This window comes from Trichomycterus rosablanca, chromosome 16, assembly GCF_030014385.1.
Source record: "Trichomycterus rosablanca isolate fTriRos1 chromosome 16, fTriRos1.hap1, whole genome shotgun sequence".
NCBI lineage: Eukaryota > Metazoa > Chordata > Actinopteri > Siluriformes > Trichomycteridae > Trichomycterus > Trichomycterus rosablanca.
In genome coordinates this window covers 14,441,977-14,454,174 of record NC_086003.1, presented here as the reverse complement: position 1 = coordinate 14,454,174, position 12,198 = coordinate 14,441,977, and the positions used below count along the sequence as shown (strand labels likewise).

The window sequence follows — 12,198 nt, the reverse complement described above, 5'->3', positions numbered from 1 at the left end:
GCCGAGCGCTGAAGTGGCTGATCATTGTTAATTTGAAATTAAATAAATATTTTTTTTTTTTTTAGCTGAACACGTTGAGTTCAAGGGTACAAATTACTTGACGAAGAGAGTTTCAAATATTTTGAGTTTAGGGGACGTGGAGTTACAAGGTACCACTCTATTATGATTTAATCCATGCCATTGTTTTAGTTTTTAGGCCAGTCACAATATTAATTAATATATACACTGATCAGCCATAACATTAAAACTACCTCCTTGTTTCTACACTCACTGTCCATTTTATCAGCTCTACTTACCATATAAAAGCACTTTGTAGTTCTACAATTACTGACTGTAGTCCATCTATTTCTCTACATACCCTTTTAACCTGCTTTCACCCTGTTCTTAATGGTCAGGACCCCCTCAGGACCACCACAGAGCAGATATTATTTAGGTGGTGGGTCATTCTCAGCACTACAGTGACAATGACATGGTGGTTGTATGTTAGTGCGTGTTGTGCTGGTATGAGTGGATCAGACACAGCAGTGCTGCTGGGGTTTTTAAATACTGTGTCCACTCACTGTCCACTCTATTAGACACTCCTACCTAGTTGGTCCACCTAGTAGATGTAAAGTCAGAGACGATCGCTCATCTATTGCTGCTGTTTGAGTTGGTCATCTTCTAGACCTTCATCAGTGGTCACAGGACGATGCCTACGGGGCACTGTTGGCTGGATATTTTTGGTTGGTGGACTATTCTCAGTCCAGCAGTGACAGTGAGGTGTTTAAACTCCATCAGCGCTGCTGTGTCTGATCCACTCATACCAGCACAACACACACTAACACGTCACCACCATGTCAGTGTCACTGCAGTGCTGAGAATGACCCACTACCTAAATAATACCTGCTCTGTAGTGGTCCTGGGAGAGTCCTGACCATTGAAGAACAGCATGCAGAGAAACAGATGGACTACAGTCAGACATTTTTGAACTTTAAAGTGCTCCTATATGGTAAGTGGAGCTGATAAAATGGACAATGTGTGTAGAAACAAGGAGGTGGTTTTAATGTTATGGCTGATCAGTGTATGTCTAAACTGCTATTATTTAAGGATGTGGTGATCGTTTAAGGTGACCACAATTAATTGTCAGGTTCCACAAAGCTACAGGGGTTGGACAAAATAACTGAAACACCTGTCGTTTTAGTGTGGTAGGTTTCATGGCTAAATTGGACCAGTCTGGTGGCCAATCTTCATTAATTGCACATTGCACCAGTAAGAGCAGAGTGTGAAGGTTCAATTAGCAGGGTAAGAGCACAGTTTTGCTCAAAATATTGCAATGCACACAACATTATGGGTGATATACCAGAGTTCAAAAGAGGACAAATTGTTGGTGCACGTCTTGCTGGCGCATCTGTGACCAAGACAGCAAGTCTTTGTGATGTATCAAGAGCCACGATATCCAGGGTAATGTCAGCATACCACCAAGAAGGACAAACCACATCCAACAGGATTAACTGTGGACGCAAGAGGAAGCTGTCTGAAAGGGATGTTCGGGTGCTAACCCGGATTGTATCCAAAAAACATAAAACCACGGCTGCCCAAATCACGGCAGAATTAAATGTGCACCTCAACTCTCCTGTTTCCACCAGAACTGTCCGTCGGGAGCTCCACAGGGTCAATATACACGGCCGGGCTGCTATAGCCAAACCTTTGGTCACTCGTGCCAATGCCAAACGTCGGTTTCAATGGTGCAAGGAGCGCAAATCTTGGGCTGTGGACAATGTGAAACATGTATTGTTCTCTGATGAGTCCACCTTTACTGTTTTCCCCACATCCGGGAGAGTTACGGTGTGGAGAAGCCCCAAAGAAGCGTACCACCCAGACTGTTGCATGCCCAGAGTGAAGCATGGGGGTGGATCAGTGATGGTTTGGGCTGCCATATCATGGCATTCCCTTGGCCCAATACTTGTGCTAGATGGGCGCGTCACTGCCAAGGACTACCGAACCATTCTGGAGGACCATGTGCATCCAATGGCGGTGCCGTGTATCAGGATGACAATGCACCAATACACACAGCAAGACTGGTGAAAGATTGGTTTGATGAACATGAAAGTGAAGTTGAACATCTCCCATGGCCTGCACAGTCACCAGATCTAAATACTGCCAATTATGCCTGCTAGACCGGTGGCAACACAGAGTTTCGAACCGAGGAGTTTAGAATCTCGGCCACCTGGGTCAAATATAATTTTATATCCATTACTTAGTGCATACTGCTTCTCTGTGTAAACAAAATACAAGATGATCCATTTATTTATCACAGCATGACAAATGAGTAGAATAAAAGTAACTGGGCCTGAAGCATTTATTTCGTTGGGTGCGAATGCATTAATATCAAAAACACATTCTCTTCAATAATTTCCTCCTTTTTTCCTCTTTTCTATTTTATTTATGCATTTTCTCCCAATTTAGCATAGTCAATTTGTCTTCTGCTGCTGGGGGATCTCTGATTGCAGTCGAGGTGGGTATATTGCTGCTCACGCCTCCTCCAACTTACATGCAGCTCTTTGTGGAACCATTTTTCACCTATGCACAGGCAACTCTCTATCTGTTAATCAGGGTCCCTACACAGCGTTTGAAGACCCCACCCACATAGTCCGGTGATCCCGCCCTAGCAGAACCATGTCTGCTGCAGGCACTGCCAGTTATGCACAATGAAAAACACTGAAATACAATTGAAAAACAGTTCCTTATGCTTCTTAATGCTTGATCTTGGAATACCGTATTCCGTTCAGTAAGGGCGCATTCACATGAGAAGCAACAGCTGTGCCAGTATTTCCTAAGGAGTGTGCCAGTGCACAAAACTTAACATGACTTATTGTACTAAAATGAGCGAGGAATTTCATTAGTGGAGAGAACTCATGAGCAGTAATAATTAAGAGAGGTTTAGTGTTCCTGTGTCATTCTTTTAATACATTAAGTCTTTTTTTTTTATGATAAGCGGTTTAGACTCTCTTGGAAAAGCTGATTCTTACAATTTATCAGACCCCGAGCTGTAACACAAGTTTAAACAGGAGAAAAATCCAGCTAAACACAGATACATGTGGAGCTTTAAGAGTGAATTTGATGGTTATTCAACACAAATGCAGATTCGTCTCATATTGGCACTTTGATGACGTTTTACCACACCACTCAAGCCGAGCGCTGAAGTGGCTGATCATTGTTAATTTGAAATTAAATAAATATTTTTTTTTTTTTTAGCTGAACACGTTGAGTTCAAGGGTACAAATTACTTGACGAAGAGAGTTTCAAATATTTTGAGTTTAGGGGACGTGGAGTTACAAGGTACCACTCTATTATGATTTAATCCATGCCATTGTTTTAGTTTTTAGGCCAGTCACAATATTAATTAATATATACACTGATCAGCCATAACATTAAAACTACCTCCTTGTTTCTACACTCACTGTCCATTTTATCAGCTCTACTTACCATATAAAAGCACTTTGTAGTTCTACAATTACTGACTGTAGTCCATCTATTTCTCTACATACCCTTTTAACCTGCTTTCACCCTGTTCTTAATGGTCAGGACCCCCTCAGGACCACCACAGAGCAGATATTATTTAGGTGGTGGGTCATTCTCAGCACTACAGTGACAATGACATGGTGGTTGTATGTTAGTGCGTGTTGTGCTGGTATGAGTGGATCAGACACAGCAGTGCTGCTGGGGTTTTTAAATACTGTGTCCACTCACTGTCCACTCTATTAGACACTCCTACCTAGTTGGTCCACCTAGTAGATGTAAAGTCAGAGACGATCGCTCATCTATTGCTGCTGTTTGAGTTGGTCATCTTCTAGACCTTCATCAGTGGTCACAGGACGATGCCTACGGGGCACTGTTGGCTGGATATTTTTGGTTGGTGGACTATTCTCAGTCCAGCAGTGACAGTGAGGTGTTTAAACTCCATCAGCGCTGCTGTGTCTGATCCACTCATACCAGCACAACACACACTAACACGTCACCACCATGTCAGTGTCACTGCAGTGCTGAGAATGACCCACTACCTAAATAATACCTGCTCTGTAGTGGTCCTGGGAGAGTCCTGACCATTGAAGAACAGCATGGAGAGAAACAGATGGACTACAGTCAGACATTTTTGAACTTTAAAGTGCTCCTATATGGTAAGTGGAGCTGATAAAATGGACAATGTGTGTAGAAACAAGGAGGTGGTTTTAATGTTATGGCTGATCAGTGTATGTCTAAACTGCTATTATTTAAGGATGTGGTGATCGTTTAAGGTGACCACAATTAATTGTCAGGTTCCACAAAGCTACAGGGGTTGGACAAAATAACTGAAACACCTGTCATTTTAGTGTGGTAGGTTTCATGGCTAAATTGGACCAGTCTGGTGGCCAATCTTCATTAATTGCACATTGCACCAGTAAGAGCAGAGTGTGAAGGTTCAATTAGCAGGGTAAGAGCACAGTTTTGCTCAAAATATTGCAATGCACACAACATTATGGGTGATATACCAGAGTTCAAAAGAGGACAAATTGTTGGTGCACGTCTTGCTGGCGCATCTGTGACCAAGACAGCAAGTCTTTGTGATGTATCAAGAGCCACGATATCCAGGGTAATGTCAGCATACCACCAAGAAGGACAAACCACATCCAACAGGATTAACTGTGGACGCAAGAGGAAGCTGTCTGAAAGGGATGTTCGGGTGCTAACCCGGATTGTATCCAAAAAACATAAAACCACGGCTGCCCAAATCACGGCAGAATTAAATGTGCACCTCAACTCTCCTGTTTCCACCAGAACTGTCCGTCGGGAGCTCCACAGGGTCAATATACACGGCCGGGCTGCTATAGCCAAACCTTTGGTCACTCGTGCCAATGCCAAACGTCGGTTTCAATGGTGCAAGGAGCGCAAATCTTGGGCTGTGGACAATGTGAAACATGTATTGTTCTCTGATGAGTCCACCTTTACTGTTTTCCCCACATCCGGGAGAGTTACGGTGTGGAGAAGCCCCAAAGAAGCGTACCACCCAGACTGTTGCATGCCCAGAGTGAAGCATGGGGGTGGATCAGTGATGGTTTGGGCTGCCATATCATGGCATTCCCTTGGCCCAATACTTGTGCTAGATGGGCGCGTCACTGCCAAGGACTACCGAACCATTCTGGAGGACCATGTGCATCCAATGGCGGTGCCGTGTATCAGGATGACAATGCACCAATACACACAGCAAGACTGGTGAAAGATTGGTTTGATGAACATGAAAGTGAAGTTGAACATCTCCCATGGCCTGCACAGTCACCAGATCTAAATATTATTGAGCCACTTTGGGGTGTTTTGGAGAAGCGAGTCAGGAAACGTTTTCCTCCACCAGCATCACGTAGTGACCTGGCCACTATCCTGCAAGAAGAATGGCTTAAAATCCCTCTGACCACTGTGCAGGACTTGTATATGTCATTTCCAAGACGAATTGACGCTGTATTGGCCGCAAAAGGAGGCCCTACACCATACTAATAAATTATTGTGGTCTAAAACCAGGTGTTTCAGTTATTTTGTCCAACCCCTGTACATTTGTTTGTATTGTTTGTCAGAAGTTGACCTTTCTGACAGAATGACTGGAACATATACACGTCTGTCATATATATACAGGAAATATGGGAAAGTCAAAGAAGCTTTGTGCACTATCCAGAATGCAGATCAGAAATGAGTCCGAAATGTCAGTTGGAGTCATTTCTAAAAACCTCATCTGTCTAGACAATTTGTCATAAGCACCAAGTACATGAAACACTAGTCTCTCCATTTGTTAATAGTTCAACATTTTAAGAACATTTGACTATGCAAAATGAAATGTCATTTGGGAAGTGCATGGATTTCAGCCAATAACATTTTTAAAAATATTAGGAGAAATTGAAGAGTTTGGGCAGCATTGAAAATCCATTTTAACAGCCTGTGACCTTTAATGAGGTATAAATAGCCTGTGTTATGATGCCATCTGCTCTGTTCATTTGGAAAAAGTGCTCAAAGTTTTCCATCTGGACACAAGTTTGTTGTAGAGATACGTTTCGTCACTCAATCCGAATGACTTCTTCAGTCTACAACGTATCTCTACAACAAACTTGTGTCCTGATGAACTGATTCAACTTTGTGGATTTGTGTACATGGATTATTGAGCATGCATCAGCAGATGCTCAAAGTTTTATTCACATTTGTCACATTTGTTTACAAAGTGGCTTAAGCTCGCCTTTTGAATATGCAAACAAAAACGACACACTTCAGTTGGTACAAATAGACCTAATTTGGTCAATTTGCAGCACTGTCTGAACACAAGGCAATAGGATTCAAATGTAAAGTAAATACACTCTGTAGCCTCTTGCTGTGTAGGTGCATTGTATCATGACTATTTCTTTTATAAGTTGCAAAAATATTTATTTGACACTGACTTTACTGCCTTGTTCATTGGGGTTCGGGAGACCCTCGTGTTGTGTGGGTAAAAATACATTACATTGAGTTCAAAATTACCCTAATTAATGAACCAAATTAACTAGGGGGAGAGAGAGAGTGAAACTAAAGTCAAGTGTAAAATGCAGTGTTATTTGGCCCTAAACAGACACTACAGTACAGCACATTATCTCAGCACAGTATCCGACCCTAAATTAAGAAACACCTTGACGGGGTTCAGACTGAGCGCACACGACCTGGCCGTGGAGACGGGGGGACACACCCGTTCCTGGCTGCTCCCGCCGGGAGGAGAGGCTGTGCTAGCACTGCACTCTCAGTACAGTAGAGACGGAGCTGCACTTCCTCACCCAGTGTACCAAATACCACCACATTCGATCCCAATTCTTCCCCACATTTAACATCATCATCCCCGACTTTAACTCCCTCTCAGACCCCGACAAACTGGTCCACCTACTGGGGAGCACAGAGAGAGCTGCACACTAGCAGCACTCTATACACACACCTGCCACCAGGTGAGGGACAGTGGGTGATCATTTCAAACACACACACACACACACACACACAACAAACATTTGTGACTCATTATTGTAAATGTCACCATTTTAATTGTTGTTTTAATAATATTTTATTTTATTTTATATTTTTGCACCTGTAACTGTTGTATATACACTGCCTGGCCAAAAAAAAAGGTCACACACTCTAATATTTGGTTGGACCGCCTTTAGCTTTGATTACGGCACATATTCGCTGTGGCATCGTTTCCACAAGCTTCTGCAATGTCACAACATTTTTTTCTGTCCAGAGTTGCATTAATTTTTCCCACAAGATCTTGTATTGATGATGGGAGATTTGGACCACAGGTCTGGACTCTGTGGTGGCCAATCCATGTGTGAAAATGATGTCTCATGCTCCCTGAACCACTCTTTCACAATTTGAGCCCGATGAATCCTGGCATTGTCATCTTGGAACATGCCCGTGCCATCAGGGAATAAAAAATCCATTGATGGAATAACCTGGTGGTTTAGTATATTCAGGTAGTCAGCTGACCTCATTCTTTGGGCACATAACGTTGCTGAACCTAGACCTGACCAACTGCAGCAACCCCAGATCATAGCACTGCCCCCACAGGCTTGTACGGTAGGCACTAGGCATGATGGGTGCACCACTTCAGCCGCCTCTCTTCCTACCCTGATGCGCCCATCACTCTGGAACAGGGTAAATCTGGACTCATCAGACCACATGACCTTCTTCCATTGCTCCAGAGTCCAATCTTTATGCTCCCTAGCAAATTGAAGCCGTTTTTGCCGGTTAGCCTCACTGACAAGTGGTTTTCTTAAGGCTACACAGCTGTTTAGTCCCAATCCCTTGAGTTCCCTTCGCATTGTGCGTGTGGAAATGCTCTTACTTTCACTATTAAACATCCCTGAGTTCTACTGTAGTTTTTCTACCATCTGATTTCACCAAACGTTTAAGTGATCGCCGATCACGATCATTCAAGATTTTTTTCCGACCACATTCCTTCCTGGAAGATGATGTTTCCCCACTGTCCTTACACTTTTTAATAATGCGTTGGACAGTTCTTATCCCGATTTTAGTAGTTTCAGCTTCTCCTTAGATGTTTTCTCTGCTTGACGCATGCCAATAATTTGACCCTTCTGAAACAGATTAACATCTTTTCCACGACCACAGGATGTGTCTTTCTTTCCACATGGTTGTTTAACAAATGAGACGCTACTCACTGCATCAGTTAGGGTTAAATAACTTGTTGCCAGCTGAAACATAATCACCCATGTAGTAATTATCCAATGGGAGGCTCTTACTTATTTGCTTAGTTCAAAAAAGTGACCTTTTTTTTGGCCGGGCAGTGTCTTTGTTCTTATTGTTATTTTTGTTATTTCTCTGTAACTGAGCTTTGGCAACACGGATGTCCTTATTTGTCATGCCAATAAAGCTTCTTTTGAGTTTGAGTTGAGTGAGAGAGTAAGAGAGAGAGAGAGGTGGTAGATTTTGTAATGATTTGTTTCTCTGTGTGTGTAATACAGATGTGTATAAATTAGAGGGTGTTTGGAACAGAATGTTAATATAAAATATTGTTCATTTGCAGTTTCTATAAAATTAGAACAAGCTGAATAAAAACATCTGAGGATATTTCGTGAGCTGCTAAATAGACTCTGAGATCTCAGGGACCCCAAACAGAACACAAAATCTAAGTAAACATAGTTGGGTTATGAATTCACACAGCACAGCATACGATTTGCACACAGAGGGCTGAATCTGATGCAGAATTATAAATAGAAAAAAGAAATTATATCATAAAGGTGCCAAGAAAAAACCTGCACATCTAGCTCAGCATCCAGATCTATCTCCTGTCTGGACTTCAAAGCTCAGGCAAACTGCTTGCACAAGGTTGCCATGGAAAACTGCAGTAACCTGACCCATGAGTCACATGACTGAGTCACAGGCTGTGTTCGAAATAGCCTACTGTATACTTCTCAAGTAATAATGAGGCCCTAAATCAGGATGCAGTACACAGTATGCGACCAAACTGATTTTATCCAGTACGTGAAAGATACTCCAGTATGTGCCCAGAGCTATCTTTGTGGAATACTGCACACCGTCATGCAATGAGGACAGTTTTGACATAAAAAAAGTTGGTGGAACCTTTATACTCAATACTACACTGCATACTACTGTGGTGACCAATATGCAGTATACACTGATCAGCCATAACATTAAAACCACTTTCGAGTTTCTACACTCACTGTTCATTTTGTCAGCTCTACTTACCATATAGAAGCACTTTGTAGTTCTACAATTACTGACTGTAGTCTATCTGTTTCTCTGCATGCTTTGTTAGTCCCCTTTCATGCTGTTCTTCAATGGTCAGGACCCCCACAGAACCACTACAGAGCAGGTATTATTTGGGTGGTGGATCATTCTCAGCACTGCAATGACACTGACATGGTGGTGGTGTGTTAGTGTGTGTTGTGCTGGTATGAGTGGATCAGACACAGCAGCGCTGCTGGAGTTTTTAAGAATAGTCCACCAACCAAAAATATATCCAGCCAACAGCGCCCCGTGGGCAGCGTCCTGTGACCACTGATGAAGGTCTAGAAGATGACCAACTCAAACAGCAGCAGTAGATGAGCGATTGTTTCTGACTTTACATCTACAAGGTGAACCAACTAGGTAGGAGTGTCTAATAGAGTGGACATAGTATTTAAAAACTTCAGCAGCGCTGCTGTGTCTGATCCATTCATACCAGCACAACACACACTAACACACCACCACCATGTCAGTGTCATTTGCAGGGCTGACAATCATCCACCACCTAAATAATATCTGCACTGTTGTGGTCCTGTGGGGGTCCTGACCATTGAAGAACAGGGTAAAAGCAGGCTAAAAGAGTATGTAGAGAAATAGATGGACTACAGTCAGTAATTGTAGAACTACAAAGTGCTCCTATATGGTATATGGAGCTGATAAAATGGACAGTGAGTGTAAAAACAAGGAGGTGGTTTTAATGTTATGGCTGATCAGTGTATACATAAATATATCCATCCATCCATCTATAAGAGTGCAGTTAAAAAGCAGAAATGGTTGCCAGTCCATCATAGGGCACACACACACTTATATCTAGGGCCAATTTAGTATCTCCAATTAGCCTGACTGAATGTCTTTATATTGTAAGGAAACCAGAGCACCTGGAGGAAACCCACATGGACACGGGGAGAACATGCAGAAAGATCCCGGACCGCTCCACCTGGGAATCGAACCCAGGACCTTCTTGCTGTGAGGTTGCAGTGCTATCCACCAAGCCATCGTGCCAACACTAAAATAACTCAAATGGTGTATAAGTTTTAAAACAGTAGGTCAGGTGCCTATATACCTCTTATAAGAGTTAATAGGATCAGCATGCTTTAGGTTGGCATGAACATTTATGCCATCAGCATCAGTGGTTGTTGGAGAACCTTCTGATTACATACTTTTACTTTGAGTTCTTGCTAATTATTTGTCACCAGACATAAAAAAGTCCAGCAAATGCTACTAATAAGCAGCCGGACAGCTAGTTTTCCCTACTGCATGCATTCATTAACTTCCTCTAACTATTCCAGTAAAGCCACACAAGCTGTTTAGTTTTATTCATTTTATTTGATTAGATAACGAACAAAACCATTAGCATTCAGCACTGAATGATTGCCATCATGTTGTGGTTGCAAAAAACAAACAAAAAAACCCCCCAAAAAACCAAGCTAACAGTCTTGATAAGCAGACCATTTTTATCTAGTACAGAAAAAAACCCCAACAAAATATGTAGATGAATATCAGCGTTGAGAAACTGTGTAGTCATTTTTTTTAACAAACCACATTTCCTGTAAGCTGCGGCATTTTGTGAAAACAAGATTATTTTCTTTAACTTTTATTGAACCTATTGTAGGAGAAGACTTAATATTTTGCCTGGTGAACTTTTTGTAAATATAAACAAATTTTTAATTTGATGCTTGCAACTCACTCTCCAAAAAAAAAGTTGGGACTAAGATAAAAATAGACGGGCACCCAGGTGGCACAGCTTGATATTCCACTAGAACACCAGCGCCGAGATTCTGAACTCCTCGGTTCCAAACTCGGCGTTGCCACCGGTCGGCTGGGCGCCATCTAGCGGGCATAATTGCCAGTGCCTGCAGCAGACACGTTTCTGCTAGGGAGGGATGGCCGGACTATGTGGGTGGGGTCATCAAACGCTGTGTAAGCAGACCTGCCAACATGTATGCATTTTGCATAACGGGCACGCATTTTTACCTCCTAGTACTCTTGTATGATTCCATGTACTAAAGTACGCATATCGATCTCGTATTTTGCCAGTTCCAGTCAAAAAATCGCGTTTTCAGTGCGTCATTGAGAAAGACGATACAAACTGTTCATGAGGTTTTTATCAGATTTTATCAATGATGTAAAATATGTTGTTCAAATGGTAATCCCCTTTCGCCCGTTGAGCCGAAAACATTGAAAAGGTAAAATTAAGACGATAAGTTAGCCCAATATTAACCCGATGGTATTGTTAACCACTCGTCAAGGTTACAAGGTTCATCTATTCAATATGTGTGTTGCAATTGTAACCATCACGTTTCCCTGTATTCTTACACTTTTAATATTTTTATTTATTTATTTATTTATTTACAAAGAATGTCTTCAGTTTACTTTCATTTCTGACAAAATTCTCAGGTGGAATGAGTTTCCATGGGCTATACCTCTTGTACTATAGTTTATTTTCAATGCAATGTCGGGTGTGTGGTGTGGTTGCAGTAACTGTCCAAAAGTAATGGTTTACAAAGTATATGCTTATGGAGTAACTAAGGAAAGTGAAGCATTGGGCTACATTTCAGTGTTGCTTACACACAGCCCATGTGAAGCAACAAGCAGAAAGCAGAAACAGTTTAAAGAAGTAACTGTGTTCTACAGTTAATCTGTATTGTTATTATAATGACCGCAACATCGTTGTAAAGCTGTTTTGATAATAAAACGAGTGAAATCTAAGTGGTGGGCGGGCGGTGGTGAACTGGACCTTTTTTGAACAGTGAGTGTAGAAACAAGGAGGTGGTTTTAATGTTATGGCTGATCAGTGTATGTCTTAAAACAGTAGGTCAGGTCTCTAAATACCTCTTATAAGAGGTTATTAGGATCAGCACGCATTAGGCTGAAATGCACAGTGGTGGTTAAACAGAAGATTATTTTAGGATCTTGCCAATT

At 42.0% G+C, this 12,198-nt stretch overlaps 1 protein-coding gene across 6 annotated transcripts in view; it reads left to right on the top strand.

The window, feature by feature from the left end:
- LOC134330970 (rho GTPase-activating protein 26-like) overlaps positions 1–12,198 on the top strand; it is a 166,944-nt gene that overhangs the window by 125,069 nt on the left and 29,677 nt on the right. Inside the window, exon 19 of one of the 6 annotated variants that reach the window (XM_063012292.1) lies at positions 10,142–10,242. The exons of the other annotated variants lie outside the window; for them this stretch is intronic. Coding sequence (XP_062868362.1) covers positions 10,142–10,242 — 101 coding nt within the window. The remainder of the gene's footprint in view (positions 1–10,141; positions 10,243–12,198) is intronic. 6 annotated transcript variants of the gene reach the window in all.